Source organism: Nematolebias whitei, chromosome 11 (assembly GCF_014905685.2).
Source record: "Nematolebias whitei isolate Nwh7 chromosome 11, NemWhi1, whole genome shotgun sequence".
Taxonomy (NCBI): Eukaryota; Metazoa; Chordata; class Actinopteri; order Cyprinodontiformes; family Rivulidae; genus Nematolebias; species Nematolebias whitei.
In genome coordinates, this window is record NC_056508.1 from 5484485 (window position 1) to 5508314 (window position 23830).

The following is a 23830-nucleotide window of genomic DNA, read 5'->3' on the forward strand; positions in this document are numbered from 1 at the left end:
ACACACACACACACACACACACACACACACACACACACATACATACATACATACATACATACATATATATATACTTTTTTCTTCTTCTTTTTTTTCTTAAAAGTATAGTTTCCTCAAATGACTGGGGTGGCTGGAGATTAATTAATCTATGGTGGCCATGACCATCGTTGAAGGCCTCGGTCAGGCAAAAATCCATCCATCCATTATCTTTTACACGCTTCTTTCTTTTTTGGGAGGGGGGTCACTGGTGTCCATGTCCAGCCATCACTGTGTGAGAGGCGGGGGACACCCCGGACAGGTCTCCAGTCCATCACAGAGACATCCATCCATCCATCCATCCATCCATTATCTTTACCCGCTTATTCCATTTTGGGTCACGGGGGTCGCAGGTGCCCACGTCCAGCAATCACTGTGCGAGGGGCGGGGTACACCCTGGATGGGTCGCAAGTCCATCACAGAGACACATAGAGACAAATAAGATAAACAACCATTCACTCTCTCTCACCTAGGGACAATTTTAGAGTTACCAATCAGCCTAACATGCATGTTTTTGGTCTGTGGGAGGAAAGTGGAGTACCCGGAGAAAACCCACGCATGCACGGAGAGAACATGCAAACTCCACCCAGAAAGGCCCCCGGACCGGGATTTGAACCAGGGTAACCTACTCGCTGAGGAGAAGCAGGTCTACCAGCTGAGCCACCGTGCTGCCCTACAGGCAAAAATGAACAAATAAATAAATAAATAAAATAACTACCTCTGTTTCCTACTGTCGAATATTTTGCACCACAGTTCTGTGTACTTGCATTCCCTGTTCAGTTCCAGTCCAGAAAAACACTCGTCTAGAAAACTACAAACATTCATTGTTCAAATCTCTCAGCGACGGGGTGCAGCAGCGTACTGCAGTATGTGCCGTAAATGGAACAGTGCACATGGTTGAAACCATATGTTTACATACACTCTAAAACAAAGGTTTTTTCTTTTCAATGTCAGCCATTAAAATGGACAAAACCTTCCTGTTTTGATGTCAGTTAGAATAAAAAAAAACTTGTAAAAGCCCACATTTATAGGGTAATTGTCAACATTTAGATTAACTTAATGTACACTTGTAGATGCACACTTCAAACATTCTGCTTTCTGTGACCTCATGGGAAAATGGTCTTAGAAAATCAGCCAAGACATTAGAAATAGGACTGATATCCTCCACAGCTCTGGTTCATCATTGGTTACAATTTCCAGATTCCTGAAGGTTCATCTGTTCAAGTGTAAAGTGTATGAGGATGTCCATCATAGAGCTCAGAGAGGAGTCGAGATCTGTGTTTCTGAAATCAATGTGTATTGGTGTGAAATGTGTGCACCACCTTTGTAAAGAAGCTGCTGAAGCTGGTCAAAGAGTCATTATCCATTCATTATCATTAACATCTCAAAAGATCAAATAATATCTCAACTATCTAAAAAAGTTAAATCTGGTCCTCTGGACATTCAAAAAGACAGGCTCTAGAGCAATGTGGATATCCTAACTGGGCCTTCCTGAAAGCAGAGAAGAAACCCAAACAGGACTCCAGTCAGCCATCAGGTGAAAAGGAGGAACCCAGACCCAGACCAGTGGTCATTCTGTATGTTGAGGGAGTATCAGAGAAACTGAGACGTTTATTTTCTAAACATAACGTCCCAGTGGCTTTTAAACCCCAAAATACATTACGGCAAAGACTGGCTCATCCCAAAGATCCAGTCCCCCGGCACAAACAGAGTAATGTTGTGTATGCTGTTCAGTGTCAGGAGGGTGATCAGTCTTACATCAGGGAAACTAAACAGCCACTGGCCAAAAGGATGGACCAGCACAGAAGATCAACATCATCAGGCCAGGATTCTGCGGTCTACACTCATCTCCGGGCCAGCGGTCACTCTTTCAGGGATGAAGATGTTCACATCCTGGACAGAGAGGAACGATGGTTTGAGAGAGGAGTAAAGGAGGCCATCTTTGTGAAAAGAAATCGTCCATCATCATTAAACAGGGGTGGAGGCCTCCGGGTTCAATTGTCCCCCTCTTACAATGCTGTGATTGCTAGTATCACTCAACCCTCTGTAAGTAGTAAACAGCCATCAGGTGCTAATGATCCATTGTTAGGCTGATGGTCCTTCTTGAGCATGTGATCAGCTGGTTTTGGTTGTCAGCAGCAAAACTGGTTGATCCACTCTGAGAAGGTGCTATTTAAGAGACTGAGCTGAATACAGCACCTCAGACTGAGGAAGTCTCTCGGATGAGAGACGAAACATTTCTACATTTTTTGTTGATTTGCTTTGTTTTGTTTTTTTGAATGTACAGAGGACCAGATTTAACTTTTTTAGATTTTTCTACCTGGATTATTGAGCATGCATCAGGAAATATCTCAACTACAGCCCCAAATCTCAAATGAGTTGAAAGGATGTTCTGTGGATGCATTCTCATCTACCTGCCAGCTGTGCTCGAGTGCCTGACCACTGAGATCCTGGAACTAGCAGGAAACACGGCTCATGACAGCAGAAGGACAGGATTGTCCCTCGGCACCTACAGTTGGCTGTCCGCAGCGACGAGGAGCTCGGCAGACTGCTGGGGGGAGTGGCCATCGCTCTGGGAGGAGTTCTACCCACCATTCAGGCGGTCCTACAGCCTGGGGGAACTGAGAGGCCAGCTGAGTCTGGGTGGACGGATCGGATGGCATCTGCAGCCAGTTTCTTAGGATCCACTGTGGGATGGACCTTTACAAGAGATCCTTCCTGCCTACAGCATCAGCATCTATAACATCTCTTAATGAAACGAGGATATCGAGTTACAACAAATAATTTTCCTTTGGGATTAATAAAGTATTTTTGAATTGAATTGAATCCACAGAGAAATGCATCCTGGACCAACCTGAGCTGAAAGACCACTCAGTGAGGGAGAAGACATTTACATTTTGTAAACGCATACAGGGACAAAGACCTTAATATTTGGAGACATGTCCTGCTGTAGGGGCAGCATGGTGGTGCAATTGGTAGAGCTGCTGCCTCTCAGCGAGCAGGTCCCTGGTTCAAATCCTGGTCTGGGGGCTCTTCTGGGTGGAGTTTGCATGTTCTCTCTGTGCATGCGTGGGTTTTCTCTGGGTACTCCGGTTTCCTCCCACTGACCAAAAACATGCATGTTAGGCTGACTGGTAACTCTAAATTGTCTCTAGGTGTCATAGCTCTGCTCTCTGTCAGCTCCTCTGTCATGCTGCACACTCAGTAATCACTCAACTCATGTCACCTGTCACCGCTCATTATCCCACAGCTCCACCACCTGGTCCAGTCAGTACTTAAGCTCACTCATTCCTCTCAGTCTGGGCCAGATTCTCTATCCTGTCTCATCAGCAGTAGACTTTCCAGCATTCCATTGATTGACTCATCACGTTCATGACCCTTGCCTTGACCACGACCACGCTTTTGCCTCAGCCCTCGTCTGCTTTTGCTCATCTGATCAGGTACCGACTCATGCTCTTGTTTTTTGACTCTCTCTTTGGATCACGTACTGGATACTTCTGCTGAACAACTGACTTCACGGTATGAACTCTGCCTTTCCCTTCTGACTGTTTTTTGGATCACGGATTAAAGGTCAAGCTCATTCTGTATCACGGACTTATCCTTACCCCTGAATCTGATTCCCACAGATTCATTTCCCCAATTAGTCTCTTTCCCCCTGCATCTACTAACCTTTATCTTTTAGTTGCAAGCCTGTTGGACTCCGTTCCAGTGGACCTTAACATCAGTTCTACTTCTACTGGCAGCCCGCCACTACAACACTACCCAATCTCGAACTACCAATCAGAAGATCGGAACCAGCCCAGAACCGGACCTACTCCAGAGTTTTACTTTATTTCACAATAAATCTTTTAACCCTCTCAGTGGTTGTTGTTGTTGTTTGCGATCCGGCCTCTGGTTCATGACACTAGGTGTGAGTGAGACAGTGAATGGTTGTCTCATTTGTCTCCAGTTGTCCCTGTGATGGACTGGAGACCTGTCCAGGGTGTCCCCCGCCCTTGCACAGTGATTGCTGGACATGGGCACCGGCGACTCCCATGACCCAAAATGGAATAAGCAGGTAAAAGATAATGGATGGATGGATGGATGGCTGGCTGGCTGGCTGGATGGATGGATGGATGTCTGATTGTGCTCTATAAATAAATATGACTTGACTTGACTTGATGAAATTAAAATGAAACTGTTTGACCAAAATGACCTTCATCACCTTTGGAGGAAAAAGGTGAACTCTGAAAACACCGTCCCAGCTGAGATGTACAGAGGTGGAAGCATCAAGATGTGGGGGTGCTTTGCTGCTTGAGGAACTTGCGCACTTCACAAAATAGAACATTATGTGGAAATACCTGAGCAACATTTCAAGCTATCATCCAGGAAGTTGAAAACTGGGTGTAAACAGGCCTTCAAACTAACAACGACCTTGACTCATTAGTTACAAAGTGGCTGAAGGACTTCAGAGTCAGTGTTTTGGGTGACCATCACAAAATCAAATCCTAATCCCACAGATTATGTGTGGGCATGTATGAGTAAATCAACCTCCAGACCTGGCTCAGTTCCATCAGTTCTGTCAGGAGGTACGGGACAAAACTGTAAAACTCTATATTGAGAAGCTTGTGGAGGGAAAGCCAGAACATTTGATCCAGGTCAGACAGTAGGAAAACTCAGATTACATCTTAACTAGAGTTGATTTTAATTGCTTTGAGACTGAAGTTGACGTTTAATATTTTCATCATCAGTCTTGCTCGCTGCCTCTCTCCCATAAAGCTCAGACTGGAGAAGAACCTGCAACAGTTGATGTATGCTCAGTCTCTCCATCTCTGCTGCAGAAGCTTGTAGCTCCTTCAGAGTGGTCACAGGGGTCTTGGCGGTCTCTCACGGTCACTCAGTCTGAGGACGGCTTGTGTTTGGCAGATTTACACATGCCCCATATTTATTCCTTTCTTAAGCTGATTTAACAGAACTCCAGGGGTGTTTAGGTTTTAGGGACTTTTGAATCCATCTGGACTTTTTTGTAATCTTTTTCTGTGCCAAGTTAGGGTAGGAACATAGATCGATCGGTAAATTGAGAGCTTCACCTTTTGACTCGGCTCTCTCTTCACCACAACAGACCTGTACAGCGCCCGCTTCACTGCAGACGCTGCACCTATCCGCCTATTGATCTCACGCTCCATTTTTCCCTCATTCGTGAACAAGACCCCAAGATACTTGAACTCCTCCACTTGGGGCAGGACCTCCTCCTTGACCCGGAGAGGGCACTCTACCCTTTTCCGGCTCAAGACCATGGCCTCGGATTTGGAGGAACTGATCTTCATCTTTATATTACATATTTGTATTAGTATGCAAGTCTTGACCCAGCTTCGGAACAAGCGGAAGATAATGGATGGATGTATTAAACTGTTCTTACTCTGTTGAAATTTGATTTCACTGACACTGAAGAAGCATTTTGTAAAGAAGTCCTGTTTGTATTAATCATGGCTTGTTTATAACAGCAAGAAAAGCATGAAACCATGGGAGTGAATATTTTGATAGACCCTGTATCTAACTTATCGTCACACACAAGCTCTGGCTCCTTGAGGTGATATTTCATGTTCCTACATCCAGTTTTTGCTGCCAAGAGTCTGAACGCCCAGGGGCCTTGTCTGCTTTGACCCACACCTCACAGGTGGTGTCCTACAAAGAGGAGTGGCCTCTCAGACTCTGTAGTCACATACAAAGGCTTGTTTAAAGGAGCACTGGAGCAAATAATGTTAAAGAAATGTTTCTCACCATCTACCATGTGGCACCATATACCATGTATCCTACTGTTTGAATTTTTTTAACAAAACCAATAAGCCCCTATACAATTACATCCGTATATATAAATATATTATCTTCAATAACCACTTTTCTAAATGTCAAACAGAAAGATGTTGAGTGAGTTGGTGGACGCAGATGAAGTTCAGCCACACGCGGGTAAATCCCGCCACCTAGCTGGAGGACCAGGAGCGTGTGTGCTGGTTTGAGGGATGAGGAGTTCAGGTGAAATTGTACCAACACTTAATTTGCCTTACCAGTTCATGCTAATTATATATTAGCCTGCGACTTAGTTCATGTTAACCATTTTAATACAAAGAGTCGTGTTAACGGGAACACTTTCTTCGTGTGTTTAAATTAGTCAATGTAACGTGTCATAGTCGGATTATTTTCGATGGACTTGAACGCGTCTTGAGCGTGAACCAAAGTGACGCTGGGCTTCAGCAGCGCGTCACGTGGTACACATGGACCAATGAGGAAGCCCCAACTTTCTACCCGGAATAAGGACTTTGTAGACAGGTAGGTTGTGATTTTTGACGATGTAGTTTGTGATTTAAAGTCACTGCTGAAGTTGTTTCTGGGATTAGTCACGCTTCGCAGCCCGTGTTCATTAGATTACTGTGTTATTGTTAAAGCAGTGTTAAAAGCATCCAGTAATTAGTCTGACCCGGCAGGTTCTGTCGTGTTGGTTCTGGTCGCGTGAGCTCGGAGTCGTTCAAACGCACGACGGTTTATAAAACGATCAGCATTTTGTGCACCCTGCATCATTTTATGTTCACCTTGTGCTGAGCAAAGATCAAATGTCGTGAATGGTGCAAACTGTGCTGTGCTCCTCCCGCGCGCTCTTTCTAATTATACCTGTGCACACCTGGGTTGCATTTATTTTTACCAACACCATAAACTGTTTGTTTAGTGTGACGGAGGCTGTGCTGAGGCCTGCTGCTGCGAGTCTTTATGAAAGGGACTTGACTTGGAGCTGCTGTTCATGTTTTTACAGGATTTTCTCATGCGCCTTTTAAAACAGCGTTTTCTAGTCAGTCCATGGCCAATCAGGATGAGTGCATCAACCTCAGCCATCCTTCAGAGGGTTGTGCACCAGCTGCAGGACACTGCTGGTTCCCTGGACCCCCTCCACCCATCTACTCCTGCACCCTGACCCCAGAACTGGAGGCCAAAGCTCGAGAAGAGCTTCAAGAGAAGCCCGAGTGGCGTCTGCGAGATGTCCAAGCACTGAGGGACATGATGCTTAAGGTTTGGACTAATCATGTCGTCATAGAAACATGTAGTGCAACTAAACAAACACGGCTGTTAGAAAGGGTTACACTTTGAATTTTGATGTACCTAAGATGGTACCTAAAATATTTGTACACTGGATTTACTAAGTAAAACGCTACATAGAAACCATCCATCCATATATTTTGCTTACCTGCTTTTTCCTTGGTTTATATCTACAGCAAGAGACGAGGTACAAAAAGATGATTCCCATCACTATTTAAAATGTAACCTAAAATAATCAGTTCTGTGTATTTCTATAGTCATGGTTGTTAAAGGATCCTGTAAATCTGAAGAGTTATAGGTTTTATAACTGGCCTTTTATATTCATGACACCAGTGAAAGACTAATAATAGTAATAATAATAATAATAATAATAATAATAATAATAATAATATGTCCATGTAACAACACAGCTACTGGTACAATATGAGTTTTTCAGTGAGCCCTGTATTTTCTATAAGCGTAGGTGCATGGTCAAAGTTCACAGTGCATGTAAACATGAATAACAGAGCCAGATGTCCCTGGGTGGCTACATTTAAATCAGCATTGTAACAATAGTTTTAGCATCACCACCTCTACTTGGATGTTTGACGTGCTCAGGAGGACCGATGATGAAAGGCCGAGACCTCAGTCTGGTTCAGAACCTGAACATTTTAGCAAACGGACCGTTCTGTCATGGTTTCTAAAAGCACTCCTATGGTCTGAAATCCTTTGCTTGAGAGAAGTTTGTCTGACATGCCTCACAGGTAAAAGTAAAGCAAACAGTGCTTGACATGAAATAATACTTTTACTTTATTTATTGAAGCATTTTACTGGGATGAGCACCACTGTATAATCTGCTTCATTTGTTACTGCACACTAATCATTTAATTTAAGACAACTATTTCCCCCTCCTATGGTAAAGAGTAAGATGCAATTTTAAGATTTTAACTTTTATTTAAGTAGATTTGTACACCAGTAACTTGACTTGTACTTGAGTAAAGGTTCAACAGAGTAACTGTAATTTTATGTAAGAACATTCATTTTATACTTTTCCCATGTCTGAATAATCAAATTTCTGGTGTTTCTGTCGATCATCAATAATACAAAATGTATTCTTTTGAGGCCATTTCTTCTCAGATTTAAGAAATTATTCTTAAACTCATTCAGTTTTTTGACCCAAATTACAGGGAACCCTAATTTCTCATAGGAGACCAATTACAGACCACACTAATTCATCACAGATTAAAACTAAAAGATTTTTGCCCCTTTGGCCCATTTCATGTACACTCACTGTCACTCTTTCATTCTGTACCATTCTCAGGAATCCTTTTCGTGTCTTAAAGTTCAATACACCAAACAAAATCATAGTATCCCTTTGAATTAAGCAAGTAAAGAAGTCTTTTTGAAATCTGTAATTTTTAGTACTTTTCCACCACCAGAGGGCACTCAGAAATGTTACGATATTCTCTCTCCATTGGTGAAAATGAGGTCAAAGAATTAAACTATTAGTAAACTATTAAATATCTAGTGTGGTCTGTAATCGTTCTTCTCCTGTAGGGTGACTGCAGTTTAAATGGAGTGGATAAGAAAGTGTGGGGAGGGATTTGCAAAATTCAAGAAAACGATGTCTTTTACGACGTAAATTGCGGTAAAATTCCTGCGTTTTATAACGGCACCACACATAAAAAGTGGCGTTCAGTGTTCAAAATAAACTAAATTTTGGCGTTTAGAAAGCAGGCGTTAAAAAAAACGTTGTTTTGGGTGGATTTACGTATTTTACGGCGTAATCCAGTATTTTTTTGCGTAAGGAAGCGTTGTAAACTGGTCTATTTTTGGGCTCTGTAGCTTGCCATAGACGCGCCGCTGCTGCAGCTCTCCTTTGTTTTTTGTTTGTTTGGGGCTGAGTCGGATCCTCGAAGACGCGACCTGTCAATCAACTCAGAAGGCGTGTCAGTAACTGACCAATCGATGACCTCAATTTGGCCCGAAGGTAAACGCCCCTTACCTGCTGACAAATCCATCAGGGTTTTTTTTTTCCCCAAGAACTTTATTAACAAGACAAAATAGAACAATGCAACGATAAACAAATACAAACTCGTGAAGGGTGTCATAACTTCATTTCACAAAATAATGAAAGAGGAAAAAAACATTAAAAATTAAATAAATAAAAAACAAAGGAGCGTGACTATATGAAAAACTTAGTTTTAATGAAAACAATACGTTTTTATCTGTTGTGAGATGATTCTAGCAGTTTTGCAGTTTTTTTTAATCTAATGAAGAATAGTATTTTTTTCATTCAATCAACCTTTATTTATACAGGTTAATCCCATTGAGCCTCCAGGACTCATTTACAAGAGAGACCTGATTTCAACAAAGAATGATGACAACAATGGACAACAGCAACAACAATAAACGGTTATAAAAAAGCATACTACAGTTTTTTTTGTTTTTTTTTACAAATAGGATGGCTAAAAGAAAAGGTAACAAAAACAGCTAGATTCTAAGGCAAATGTAGAAAACTAAAAACAGGAACATGTCTGCATTGGTCCCTGCCAGGAATCCAACAGATTTTTAAAGCCACGTAGAGAGGTCAAAGGTCGAGAGCTTCAAATCTTTTTGTAAGATGTTCCAGGAAACAGGAGCGGAGTAGGAGAAGGTCCTTTTGTCTAGTTCAGTCCTCACTGAGGGAACACTGCAGGTAATAATGTCCTGAGAGCGCACGCTGTAGCTGCACTCACGCAGAGACATGTAGGAGGAGATGTATGAAGGCAGCAGACCAAGAAGTGATTTAAAGATGAAAATATACCAGTGAGAGAGTCTGCGTGAAGTTAATGATGACCAGTTAACCAGTGAATACTGGGAGCAGTGGTGGGTACAATAATCACAGCCAGTTATGAATCTTAGTGCACCATGATAGACAGCATCCAACATCTGCAGCATCCAACATCTGCAGGGTTCTTGTAGGAGCGTTCATGTAAATAATGTCACCATAATCAATGGAGGGAAGGAAAGTCACAGATACAAGACGTTTTCTAGCATTCAGGGTTAGACAGGATCTGTTTCTGAAAAAGAAACCCAGTTTAACTTTCAGTTTCTTTACCAAGTTTTCCACATGGAGCTTAAAAGAGAGATGTGAGTCGACCAAGATACCCAAATATTTATAGGAATCAACAAACTCAATGGGGACACCATTTGAGGATAAAATCAGAGGAAGAACTGCTGGGACCGACTTCCTGTTTGAAAAAAGCATCCCTTTAGTTTTGTCGGCATTTAGGACAAGTTTGAGGCGAGACAAATCAGACTGGATGATGTTGAATGCAGATTTCAAAAGCTGGAAAGCCTTATCATATGTTTTAACTCGACAATAAACAACTGTGTCGTCAGCATAGAAATGTATGGATGCATTAGGGATGTTTTTACCTACATTATGTATGTAGATTGTAAAGAGGGTGGGTCCTAAGACTGAGCCTTGTGGTACACCATTGTTGACTGTTAAATAACTGGAGGAAGTACCATTATGTTGAACACATTGCCTCCGGTCTGAAAGATAGTTAGAGAACCAACCAATGGTGTGTTCTGAGAAACCGATTTCTGAGAGTTTATGACACAAGATGTTCTGATCCACAGTGTCAGAATCTTTAGACAGGTCTAAGAAAAGTGCAGCACAATAATCTTTAGCATCCAGTGCTTCAACAACATCATTAAGAACCTTCAGTGAAGCAGTGGTTGTGCTGTGTTGTTTCCTGAAACCAGATTGATGTGGAGGTAAGATGTTAAATGAGTCCAGGTAATTTTTGATTTGAGAGTTTATCAGTTTTTCTAGAACCTTGGCTAAAATGCAGAATTTAGAGATTGGTCGATAGTTGTTCAGTGAGGTGGGGTCACCTCCCTTCAGCAAAGGAAGAACAAAGGCTGTTTTCCAAGTGTCTGGGATGGAGTTTTGTCTTATGGAGAGATTGAAGATGTGGGTCACAGGGACTGTGATGATATGAACAGCCAGCCTTAAGAAATAAGGTGGAAGTTCATCTGGACCTGCAGATTTTTTAGGATCAAGATATTTTAACAGTTTATTGACCTCACTGACTGAGAATGGAGAAAAAGAGAAGCTGTGATTAACTGAGGATTGACTTGTAGGAGGGATTTGATTTGTAGAAGTTTGGTTATTAAGTGAAGTGGCTGATTTTCCATTAGTGACTGTGTCAAATAAAGAACCAGAAGCAACAAAATGTTTGTTGAGACAGTTCAGGATCTCGTGCTTATTTGACACAGGAACAGAGTTAATGAGAAGTTGTGATGGGAGGTCAGATGATTGGGGGGTGCCTGAGAGAGATTTGATGGTTTTCCAGAATCTGTTAGGGTCATTTAGATTTTTGGAGGTCTGAGATAAGAAATAGTTGCGTTTTGCTGCTTTGACAGCAGTTGTGCATTTATTCCTCATCTGTCGAAAACTCAACCAATCAGTGTCTGAGTCAGATTTTCTCGCTGCAGCCCAAAGATGATCTCTCCTGTGCAGGAGGTCAGCTAGCTCTGGAGTCAACCAGGGGCTGTCTCATCCCTTTATTCTGAACTGACGTAAAGGAGCATGTTTGTTCACAAGATAAATGAAACTATTATGAAAATAGTTCCAAGCAGAGTTCACATCATCAGTTAACAGAATATGATGCCAGTCAAAGTGAGACAGATCCCAGAGGAATGACTGTTCACAAAAATGTTTCAGATCCCTGTTTTGAATTAATCTGGGCTTAGAAGGTGGAAGTTTAATATCTCCGAGTCGCTGTCAGTATGACTTAAATTCATTCATCAAACAGGAAGGAGGGTTTATTATCACTCCTCTTACTACAGTGAATGTGCTACTTTGCTATAAGTACAATTATATTTATGGCATCAGAGAAAGCTGAGTTTAAGTTATCCACATAAAGTAAAATGTTATCAGCATCAAAAGAAGGAATGTTAAGTTTGAGATTAATCCAGTTTCTGATGTTTGACCAAAAACTTTGTACTGACGTGGAAAAAAAAAAAACATACTTGAGGGATTCATCTTCTGATTTACAAAAGGCAACAAATCAACCTCAAATTTAAATCTTCTTTCAAGAAACATGGCTACAGGATATATCTTATTTATTATTTTTAAATGATTCTCCTTCACTTTAGGAGATTTAGGCCATTTGATAAATTTAGAATGAGCAGAAGTCATTCTGGTTTTATGGTTTATACTGGGAGGTTTCTTGAAGGAATCTTTGTTATAATCAGTAAATCCTTTGTCACAAACATTCATTGATAATCTTATTACATTGAAGTCAACTAAGTTAAGTCATTTAATGATAATGTGGGCATCAAATCGTCACCTTTTAATATATAATATTTTTAATTATTGAATCAGCTGTTGGTCAGATTACTACTTGTTGTGCCATTAGCTCTAATTATTGAATCAAGTGTTTACTTGTGTAGGTAAAACTAGATGTTTAACAACCATTAAAATACACCAGAATGCAGGAAATGGCATCTACTTTATTCAAAATTTTCTGGGAGAGAACCCCCACCCCCCCCCCCCCCCATCAGTGTGTCCCCCCACATTACAAATGCTTCTGACACTAATGGCCAACACGTTGCTAAACAAGTACACATGGTGTCATACTGTATTCAAAGTGCGTTCAACTTAACTCAGTCTTGATGTTTTGTGTCAACAAGGGGACGTAGTAGCATTTATAGTTCTGAGCATTTTGAGTTTTATACATAAAAATACACTTGATAGTTAGAATTTTAAGTACATTTACTGTATATTATGGTAATTTATTCTGTATTTTGCCAGATTATGGTGATTGTGGTGTCGTGATGATGGGGCCCTTGAAGATTGTTGCCCAGGGTACAGCAAAGTGTTAATCTGGCCCCGTTTCCTCACTCTGCTCAGGAACATCCCAATCTCCGAACTCGTCTGGATGATGCTTTCCTTCTCCGCTTCCTGCGGGCCAGGAAGTTTGACTATGACCGTGCCCTGCAGCTGCTGCTTAATTATCACGCGGGCCGAAAGGCCTGGCCTGAAGTGTTCCAGGACCTGAAGCCATCCACCATCAAACACGTGCTGGACCTGGGCTTCCTCACGGTCTTACCACGACCAGACCCCAACGGAAGATACATCCTTTTTCTCCGGCCAGGTTGGTGTCAATTTTATTCTTTTTTTCCTGTGAAGAGTTCATCTGGTATTTTTATACGTCCGTTGAAGGTGAGACACAAGTTCATAGGTCCAAACGTCTGTGAACTTTCTCTTGTTCGCAGCATAACTCCTGATTTACTCAGTATAATGTAACAGAACTTCATACACCTATGCATCAGTGACGTGCAGTCAGGGGAGGCAGGTAAGGCAGTGTCGCACCTGTCATCATGACAAGTAAAATACTAACAGTGATAAGAGAACATACATTTGACCACTTGACTGTTCTATAAAAATGTTTTATCAAATAGTTTTCTGAATTATTTCAACTCTCCAATGGTCAAAATTGCAGAATTTACACATTACCTGTTCAAACATGGAAGAAATGTGCTGAGTGATGCAGTGTAGTGCTCTGGCTCACCTCTGGGGGCGCTGTGTCATATACAATAAATGAAGTAGGCAGTTGGTGCCGTCTCTCTTTACATCACCAATATACATGTTTGATTACACATGTGCTACACATGTTGATGTTCTACAGTCTGCCTAATATATTGAATGAATGTGTGACATATTTCTGCTTTCTAATCAGTCATGATGCACGCTGAAAATACACAGGGCGAGGCAGGTTATACCTTGCTGCACTGATAGGGGGCAGTGCTGCCCCATAGGGACAAGGAAGCATGTGCACGTTGCTGTGCACTCTTCTGTTACGCAGAGGGACGGGGTGGAAGATCATATCTCAAAACTAAAGGATTTTTCTAAACTCGTTCATCTTAAAAATAATGGTAAGATAATACATGATTTTTTTATTTATTTAAAAAGAGAGGGGTATGGAGTCGATTAAAACATAATTAGATGTATTTAATAAAAAAAAGGCTGAATTGAAATATAAGCTTCTATTTTGGGTTCATGTACAGGTCCTCAAAAAATGAGCATATTGTGATAAAGGTCATGATTTTCCATAATATAATGATAAAAATGAAACTTTCATATATTTCAGATTCATTGCACACCAACTGAAATATTTCAGGTCTTTAATTGTTTTAATACTGATGATTATGGCATACAGCTCATGAAAACCCAAAATGCCTGTCTCAAAAAATTAGCACATCATGAAAAGGTTCTCTAAACAAGCTATTAACCTAACCATCTGAATCAACGACGTAACTCTAAACACCTGCAAAAGATTCCTGAGGCTTTTAAAAACTCCCAGCCTTGTTCATTACTCAAAACCACAATCATGGGTAAGACTGCCGACCTGACTGCTGTCCAGAAGGCCATCATTGACACCCTCAAGCAAGAGGGTAAGACACAGAAAGAAATTGCTGAACCAATAGGCTGTTCCCAGAGTGCTGTATCAAGGCACCTCAGTGGGAAGTCTGTGGGAAGGGAAAAGTGTGGCAGAAAACGCTGCACAACGAGAAGAGGTGACCGGACCCTGAGGAGGATTGTGGAGAAGGGCCGATTCCAGACCTTGGGGGACCTGCGGAAGCAGTGGACTGAGTCTGGAGTAGAAACATCCAGAGCCACCGTGCACAGGCGTGTGCAGGAAATGGGCTACAGGTGCCGCATTCCCCAGGTCAAGACACTTTTGAACCAGAAACAGCGGCAGCAGCGCCTGACCTGGGCTACAGAGAAGCAGCACTGGACTGTTGCTCAGTGGTCAAAGTACTTTTTTCGGATGAAAGCAAATTTTGCGTGTCATTCAGAAATCAAGGTGCCAGAGTCTGGAGGAAGACTGGGGAGAAGGAAATGCCAAAATGCCAGAAGTCCAGTGTGAAGCACCCACAGTCAGTGATGGTCTGGGGTGTCATGTCAGCTGCTGGTGTTGGTCCACTGTGTTTTATCAAGGGCAGGGTCAATGCAGCAGCTGTCAGGAGATTTTGGAGCACTTCATGCTTCCATCTGCTGAAAAGCTTTATGGAGATGAAGATTTCATTTTTCAGCACGACCTGGCACCTGCTCACAGTGCCAAAACCACTGGTAAATGGTTTACTGACCATGGTATTACTGTGCTCAATTGGCCTGCCAACTCTCCTGACCTGAACCCCATAGAGAACCTGTGGGATATTGTGAAGAGAAAGTTGAGAGACGCAAGACCCAACACTCTGGATGAGCTTAAGGCCGCTATCGAAGCATCCTGGGCCTCCATAACACCTCAGCAGTGCCACAGGCTGATTGCCTCCATGCCACGCCGCATTGAAGCAGTCATTCATGCAAAAGGATTCCCGACCAAGTATTGAGAGCATAACTGAACATGATTATTTGAAGGTTGGTGTTTTTTGTATTAAAAACACTTGTCTTTCATTGGTGGGATGAAATATGCTCATTTTTTGGGACAGGCATTTTGGGTTTTCATGAGCTGTATGCCATAATCATCAGTATTAAAACAATTAAAGACCTGAAATATTTCAGTTGGTGTGCAATGAATCTGAAATATATGAAAGTTTCATTTTTATCATTACATTATGGAAAATAATGACCTTTATCACAATATGCTCATTTTTTGAGAAGGACCTGTATATGAGCATCCAATTCCAGACGAGTCCGTGCCTCACCTGTCAAAGCTCACCGCACGTCACTGCTGTGCATCTTCACTAGACAGAGGGAGTGTCTTGTACACGTCTCATCACCCCAGCTCCAAAATCAAGGTCACAAATCAAGGTCAAACATTATACCAGGTCTTTGCTTGGCCACACCATTGCTATAGATTGCTGTGTAATAGTTTGTTGACGGGCATATAATGTGACGTGTGCGGCACTTTTTTTTTTTTTTGTTTTTCTGTGAAGAAATCATTAAGTTTTTTTTTTTGTTTGCTTGTTTTTACATTTCCATAATCCAGGGTTGATATTTATTTTCCACATTTAACCTGAACTCAGTGTTGTGTGGAGCCTTTCAGCAGGCATGGAGTAAAGAGGAGCCTCCTTATGATAGGCCCTGTGTTTTAACAGGAAAATGGACACCAAACGATTATCCGTTTGTTGACAATGTGAGAGCTATTTACCTGACGCTGGAGAAGCTGATCCAGCCTGAGGAAACGCAGGTCAACGGTATCGTCATTTTAGCCGACTACACCGGAGTGGGAATGTCACAAGCATCCAATCCAGGTCCCTTCCTTGCCAAGAAAGTTGTGAGCATCCTCCAGGTGAGCTGTTCCAAGATAAAAACACTGTTTCTAATCTGCATAGTCTTTAGATCTATAATCTGAAGACATTTGTGCTGAAATTATCATCTTATCACAAAACACTGAACCTCTGTTACACTCATGTTTTAGACGCAAGCATGGAGCTCATTAAAAAAAGATTTTCTAAAACAATAATGGTTTGTGTGTGAGTCCTGCAGGATTTTGTAGCTTTGTTCTTTTAAATGTTCACTTTCAGATGAGGTGTTTGTGCAGTGTCATGTTCTCGTTGTTCGCAGGATGGCTTTCCAATCCGAATAAAAGCTGTCAACATAATTAATGAGCCCAGGATCTTCAAAGGCATCTTTGCAATAATCAAGCCGTTCCTGAAGGAGAAGATGGCAGAGAGGGTAGGTGTTGTCCTTCACTTGTTTCATTTTCAACAAAGCTCCATTTTCTGCTTTCTTGCTAATGTTCCTCATCAACCCGTGCTCTAAAATACTTTCTTTTCACATTTAAATTAAACTAATCTGTCAAAGATAAAAGTTTGTATTTCTTAGGCTTGCCTGATTTAAAACCTATAAAAACCATGATGACACGTTTCTTACTTTTTAAAGTTAATGTACAGTAAATCAGTATTTAGTAGCATTTTTCATTCATCAGCCAGTTCTGAACAGGAGCTCAGCTCAGTAAGATGCTGCTTTTCTTTTACATGCCATCAACTTCTCAAGGAAATATCTAGATGAATGTATGTTCCCATTGTGGAGCAAAGAGGGCGAACTGGAATGATCCTCCGTCTGTCCGTCCATGCATGTGGTGAGCATGAGAACTTGAAAAATAAGTCAAGCACCACCTTCTGTTTTTATGTGTGGCTGCATCTACAGTGGGTGAAAGAAAGGTTGTCTTTGAAGATTGGGTTGCCATGTCAACATCCAAGACCACTGTGTGTGTGTGTGTGTGGGGGGAGTAAATTGACCTCTCCTATCATTTGCAAAATCTGTTTTTCTATTGCTTATAAAGTATAGTTCCCTCAAATGATTGATAAAACTATACGTTCTTATACAGCCCCTGACTCCACCATTGCACCTGATCATTGCTCCCTGCTCTCACCACCTCCGTCACTCTGCGCTGCTTTGGGCAAAACAATAAAATCCCCCAAACCTCCCTCTGTTCTTCTCCACAGTGTAACTCCTCTTGAACATCTTGCTCCAAAACATTAAGGTTTAATTACATTCTCTGATTAACTCGTGTCTGGAAAAGTTCTTATCTTGAAAACCACCAAACATTCACTCTCCAACTCTCAGTGATGGCGACATCAGCGTGCCGTTTGTGTTCATTTATTTAATTATTTATTTATGTCAAGGTTAGTCTCATTGAGCCTTGAGGACTCATTTACAAGAGAGACCTGGTTCAAACAAACTCTGTCTTCACTCCACTGGCCGCCTGTTCATTATAAGATTCTTTTATTTGTTTTTAAAAGTTTAAATGGTCTTGCTCCATCATCCTACCTCTCTGAGCTGCTTCACTCATTCTCTCCTGCTCGGTGCCTCTGATCAGCTGATCAGCTGCTCCTGGAGGAGCCGAGGTCCAAACGGAGGATCAGAGTGGACAGAGTTTTTTCTGGTGCCGCTCCAGGACTGTGGAACGATCTCCATCTTCTCATCAGACGAGCTCCTTCACTGTCCAGTTTTAAAACTTTTTAAAAACACATTTTTACTCTATGGCTTTTAGCACACACTGAATTTGCTCTGCACTGTTTTTATTGATATTAATGTTTTAACAACAGTTTTATTTTTATGTGTTTAAATTTTCTTGATTTTATATGTACAGCACTTTGTTGCAGCTGTGGCTGTTTTAAAGGGCTTTATAAATAAAGTATTATTATTACAAACCAGATTCCAAAAAAGTTGGGACACTAAACAAATTGTGAATAAAAACTGAATGCAATGATGTGGAGATGGCAAATGTCAATATTTTATTTGTAATATAACATAGATGACAGATCAAAAGTTTAATCTGAGTAAATGTAACATTTTAAAGGAAAAATATGTTTATTCAAAATTTCACAGTGTCAACAAATCCCAAAAAAGTTGGGACAAGTAGCAATAAGTGGCTGGAAAAAGAAAATTGAGCATATAATGAACAGCTGGAAGACCAATTAACACTAATTAGGTCAATTGACAACATGATTGGGTATAAAAAGAGCTTCTCAGAGTGTCAGTGTCTCTCAGAAGCCAAGATGGTAAGAGGATCACCAATTCCACCATTGTTGCGCAGAAAGATAGTGCAGCAATACCAGAATGGTGTTACCCAGCGTAAAATAGCAAAGACTTTTAAGTTATCATCATCAACCGTGCATAACATCATCAAAAGATTCAGAGAATCTGGAACAATCGCTGTGCGTAAGGGTCAAGGTCGTAAAACTCTACTTGATGCTCGTGATCTCCGGGCCTTGTCGTTTTTTTTTCTCTCTTTCCGCAGGTCTAGAGTCAGACTTCAATGATGTTGATTTGTGTTCTCTTTATCCCTCTGTCTCTCCTCTATTCCTATCTCCTTCTTTACATTTTAACTCTTCTCTCACTTTTCTGCTTTGTTATCTTCTTTGTTTTCCGTCCCCGTGTCCATTATATCTGAAACAAACCCAAAACATATTCTAATAACATTTAAATTATATATCAAGTGGAGCATTAAGGCCAGCCATAATGCTCTGCTTGTGAAAGTAAATCTGTTGGGCATCACTTTGACACTCAGACAATAATTTTAAGTGTCACAATGCCGGACAGGACAAGGGGAAAAAATAAAAAATAAAGTTGTCATCATCAACCGTGCATACCATCATCAAAAGATTCAGAGAATCTGGAACAATCGCTGTGCATAAGGGTCAAGGCCGTAAAACTCTACTGGATGCTCGTGATCTCCGGGCCCTTAAACGTCACTGCACCTCTAACAGGAATGCCACTGTCAAGGAAATAACAGAATGGGCTCAGGAATACTTCCAGAAAGCATAGTCAGTGAACACAATCCACCGTGCCATCTGCCGTTGCCAGCTGAAACTCTACAGTGCAAAGAGGAAGCCATTTCTAAGCAAGCTCCACAAGCTCAGACGTTTGCACTGGGCCAGGGGTCATTTAAAATGGAGTGTGGCAAAATGGAAGACTGTTCTGTGGTCAGATGAGTCACGATTTGAAGTTCTTTATGGAACACTGGGACGCCATGTCATCCGGACCAGAGAGGACAAGGATAGCCCAAGTTGTTATCAATGCTCCGTTCAGAAGCCTGCATCACTGATGGTATGGGGTTGCATGAGCGCTTGTGGCATGGGCAGCTTGCATGTCTGGAAAGGCACCATTAATGCAGAGAACTATGTTCAGGTTCTAGAACAACATATGCTCCCATCTAGACGTCATCTCTTTCAGGGAAGACCCTGCATTTTTCAACACGATAATGTCAGACCACATTCTGCAGCAATCACAACATCATGGCTACGTAGGAGAAGGATCCGGGTACTGAAATAGCCAGCCTGCAGTCCAGATCTTTCACCTATAGAGAACATTTGGTGCATCATAAAGAGGAAGGTGCGACAAAGAAGGCCCAAGACGATTGAACAGTTGGAGGCCTGTATTAGACATGAATGGGAGAGCATTCCTATTTCTAAACTGGAGAAACTGGTCTCCTCTGTCCCCAGACGTCTGTTGAGTGTTGTAAGAAGAAGGGGGGATGCCACACAGTGGTAAAAATGGACTTGTCCCAACTTTTTTGGGATTTGTTGACGCCATGAAATTTGGAAACAACAGATTTTTCCCTTAAAATGAAACATTCTCCCAGTTTAAACTTTTGATCTGTGATTTGTGTTCTATTCTGAATAAAATATTAGATGTTGGCACCTCCACATCATTGCATTCAGTTTTTATTCACAATTTGTTTAGTGTCCCAACTTTTTTGGAATCCAGTTTGTATTAAAGAACACATTATGAACACATTATTGTGTGTTTTGTATATTGTATGGCACTGTGCAGTTTTCTAAATGCCTTTTTTAAATTAAATTTAGCCCCTTCAGCTACAAAGGCAGCTAAAGGACAGCTTCTGACAAGTCTTTTCTGTCTCTCTGGACAGTATGTCCTCCACGGCTCAGACCTGCGCTCCCTGCACCGGAACATCCCACCATCGTTTCTGCCAGAGGAGTACGGTGGCACCACTGGTCGGCTCGACATGAGCGCCTGGTCGAGGCTGCTGCTGGACTGCGAGGAAGAATTCATAGTGGAGTTCTGCCAGCCGGATCCACTGGAGGGCGTGGTGCTCCCAGAGTCCATGCTGTTTGAAGGCAGGCCGGCTGGAGGGAAGGATGAGGACGCTGTCAGGGGGCTGCGCTCTCAGCTCTACTATTGTTACTGATGCACACGAGGACATCCAAACACGTGTGGATACTTTTTACAGGGCAAATTGCCAACATTACATATGCTTTATTTTACTAAGCAACATTATTCTGTGGAAAGTCCATTTTACTGGTCACACAGCTCAGCGTTAAGTCGAAGGTACGGTGCAGCTCTAGGCTCTGTACTGAAGAGGCTTTGACATGAGCCAGTGTATGCTTACAAACTATCACCATTGCTGTTTAAATAATGGCTCATTCATAAAAATGCTACCATTATGCTCTTTTTACACTCAGCTAAGGTTTCTTTAGGCCCGTCAGAGAAATCAATTGTGTGTCCTTCTCACAAAACGCCATGTGCACCGAAACACAGTCTGAGGAAACTGCCAGTTCACTGTAATCTGAAAGTTAGGCTCACTCTGGCTGTTCGAGGCTGCTGAGGGGTAGAAAACGGTGCCCTAGCATCTCTCTTGCTGACAACAGCCTCTAAATGCCAGGTCTGAAGGGAGTATCTCACTGGTCTGTAACTGGTCCACATTGGTTAGTTGGTGACTCAGATTTGCACAGAAACATGCAAAGTGTCCGCGGCGGTCTCACCGATTCCTGAGTGTTTGCAACCAAGTGAGCAGCAAACCATGAGGCTGCTTGTTGCACTGTCAGGTTTTCAAGATCAGTTTTTACGTGCACAATTTGTAAAACTGTAGTCTAGGCCGTGTACATTATTTTGTTGTCCGACCACCTGCCTTGGCTCGCTTTGTGCACACCGTGCCAAGTGCTGTGAATGCTGACCATGTTCTGTAGTGCGCCTTAGGAGGGCAGGTAAACTTTGTTCATCCACACAGTTTGCAGCCGTGGACTCTGGCCTCAGACGTGCTCCATGAGGAGAGCTCCTGGCATGTGCCAAAGCTCCAGCACTCTTGACATGGATTAGAGACAAAACCTAACCTTTTTTTAACGTGTTCAGAATTCAAAAGACGACACACACAAGGACTTTTCGAGCGAACTCCCCTGTGAATGCTAATCACCAGTTGAGGTACTGGCTCAAAGTGGAGGGATTATTGCAACAGGAACCAGTTTATGGCAGCAATTAAAGACAAAAACTTTAAACGAGTTGTTTGATAAGAATACAAGCTCCAAATTGTAATACTTCCAAACAGTAATGAATTTGTAATATTTTCTCTTAAAATATTTTCCATCCGTCTGCGTTCCATTTGTTTCCTGTGCTGCTCCACGATGCAGCTATGAACATATCGTCTGTGGACAACCTGAACAGAACTTCAGATTAGACACGGTTTAGGCTCAGAGACGAAGTGCAGGTTTAGCTGAATGTGACTCGTTTCAGCGCCTTCCTTTAGTTTTCTGTCTTGAATCTTTGAGGTTTTCCTAGGTTTAGGTTTTCTGCCTTACTTTTATTTATGAGCTTTCCTGTTTTGTCCGTTTGTCTGAATTTTAGGCCATCACTAATTAGAAGAGTCCCTTGACCTTACACGTGCGCTTTGCCAAACTGAACCCAAAGCATTGTATAGAAATGTGCAATAATGTTTTGTTGTCTTGCAGCTACTTTTAAAATTTGTTTTGATTTTATATTTTAGTTTTTATCCACATCTGTCACGATAAGCTGTAATGTGTTGCAGGATATTTATTGTTGCTGGTGGAGACACTAAAGTAAAGCTTAAATACCAAACCAACTATTTTTAACTTGTTTGTGTTGTGGTTGGCAAGCGATGGGGTGCGCTGCTGCCTCTAGGGAAGTTGTTGGTATTTCCACATTGTTGCATCTGTCCTGAGCAGAGTTTCCCAAACTGGCTCCTCCATCCCTAAAGATCTTCAGGGACTGCCTGTCCCTCTAGGTTGACCGTGACATTAGACAATGTTCAAAGAGAATACAGAACCCCCAAGAGCTTTATGTCAGACTCTAAGGGACTCAGCTAGCACTTTAAACTTTAGGTTCATATCAAGGCAACTTCAGAAGCGTGGCTCGTGTGGAAACTGTCAGGAAAAAGTTTCTGCTCATAAAGAAAAATTAACAGCAGCACAGTTTTCAAATCTGCATCTTAACAAAACAAGACTATTCTTTGGACAGAAGAGACCATAGTAGAGATGTTAACTATAATGGGATTAACCCGTCTCAATAAAGGTTGAATAAACCCGACATGTCTGCACGCTAATGGAAGGCTGTGCTTTGTGACTACAACGCAGTTTGTGGTCCGAGAATCACCCATGACTGCATCCGTGTTGCGATTGGTGAATTGTTGAGGAGAGGGGGCTTTGCACACCTGGCAACCACACGGACTAGGTGTTGGATTGACATGTGAGTGTTCATGTGAAGAAAAATGTGCTTTTACTTACAAAAATGCCAAAACTCGTGTTGTGTTTGGGCTTTTTAAAAGACTTGTGACATTGACCAGCGGTGAAAACTGACTGCAAAGGCTGAGCCTTCAGCTCAGACATGACGACATTAAACTGCACTAATCTCATACCACAAAGATACAATCAAGTTATGAAGATTTGATTGTCAGCTCACGATTAGTTTCATAGTTCTGATGCTCTCAAATGCAACATGCTTCCCTTTTTTCTACAATGTGAGAACTTCTGACTTGTGTCACCAACAACCTGAACATAAACCAACCCAACACTGAACAGAACCAACCCTGAAGAGTCCACTCATTTCGTGCTCAGTATTACCCAACAGCCCCTGCAGCTCACCAAGAAAACGTGGCGCTCAGCCTCGGGGGGTGTTTATGTACCCCATGTAATTTCAATCATTCAGATGGAAATTTGACACAGAACTTGCTGTATCTGTAAAATGTCATGTAACAAAACCAGAATACAACTGGAACATTGAAAATCATCAGTATGAACACGAGACATTTAGACTTCAGGTTTTAGAACAATTACAATTTCAGTGTAGATTTTCAAATTTACAGGTTACAATTGAATGCATCACAAAACATGGTCAAAAGAAAAAACATAGAAACACTAATTATTTTAACTCATGTCATGCAGCTTTCCCAAAATCATCAACACAGCAAGAAGCTCAGCATCTGGTTTTCTGACCCAAGTAAGAACCAGAATCTGGTTGTGGTTCTGCTGATCCAGCTGATGAACCAGA

The 23830-nt window shown here is 41.8% G+C and overlaps 1 protein-coding gene across 1 annotated transcript; it reads left to right on the plus strand.

Annotated features, from left to right (window-relative positions):
* Positions 1 to 6297: 6297 nt before the first annotated feature.
* Positions 6298 to 20871, plus strand: ttpal (tocopherol (alpha) transfer protein-like). Its single transcript, XM_037683870.1, has 6 exons — positions 6298 to 6342; positions 6821 to 7074; positions 12989 to 13232; positions 16180 to 16373; positions 16649 to 16759; positions 20463 to 20871. Exons 2-6 carry the CDS (start codon positions 6865 to 6867, stop codon positions 20739 to 20741), a joined length of 1038 nt encoding a protein of 345 aa, XP_037539798.1. The 5' UTR covers positions 6298 to 6342; positions 6821 to 6864; the 3' UTR covers positions 20742 to 20871.
* The last annotated feature ends 2959 nt before the right edge of the window (positions 20872 to 23830 follow it).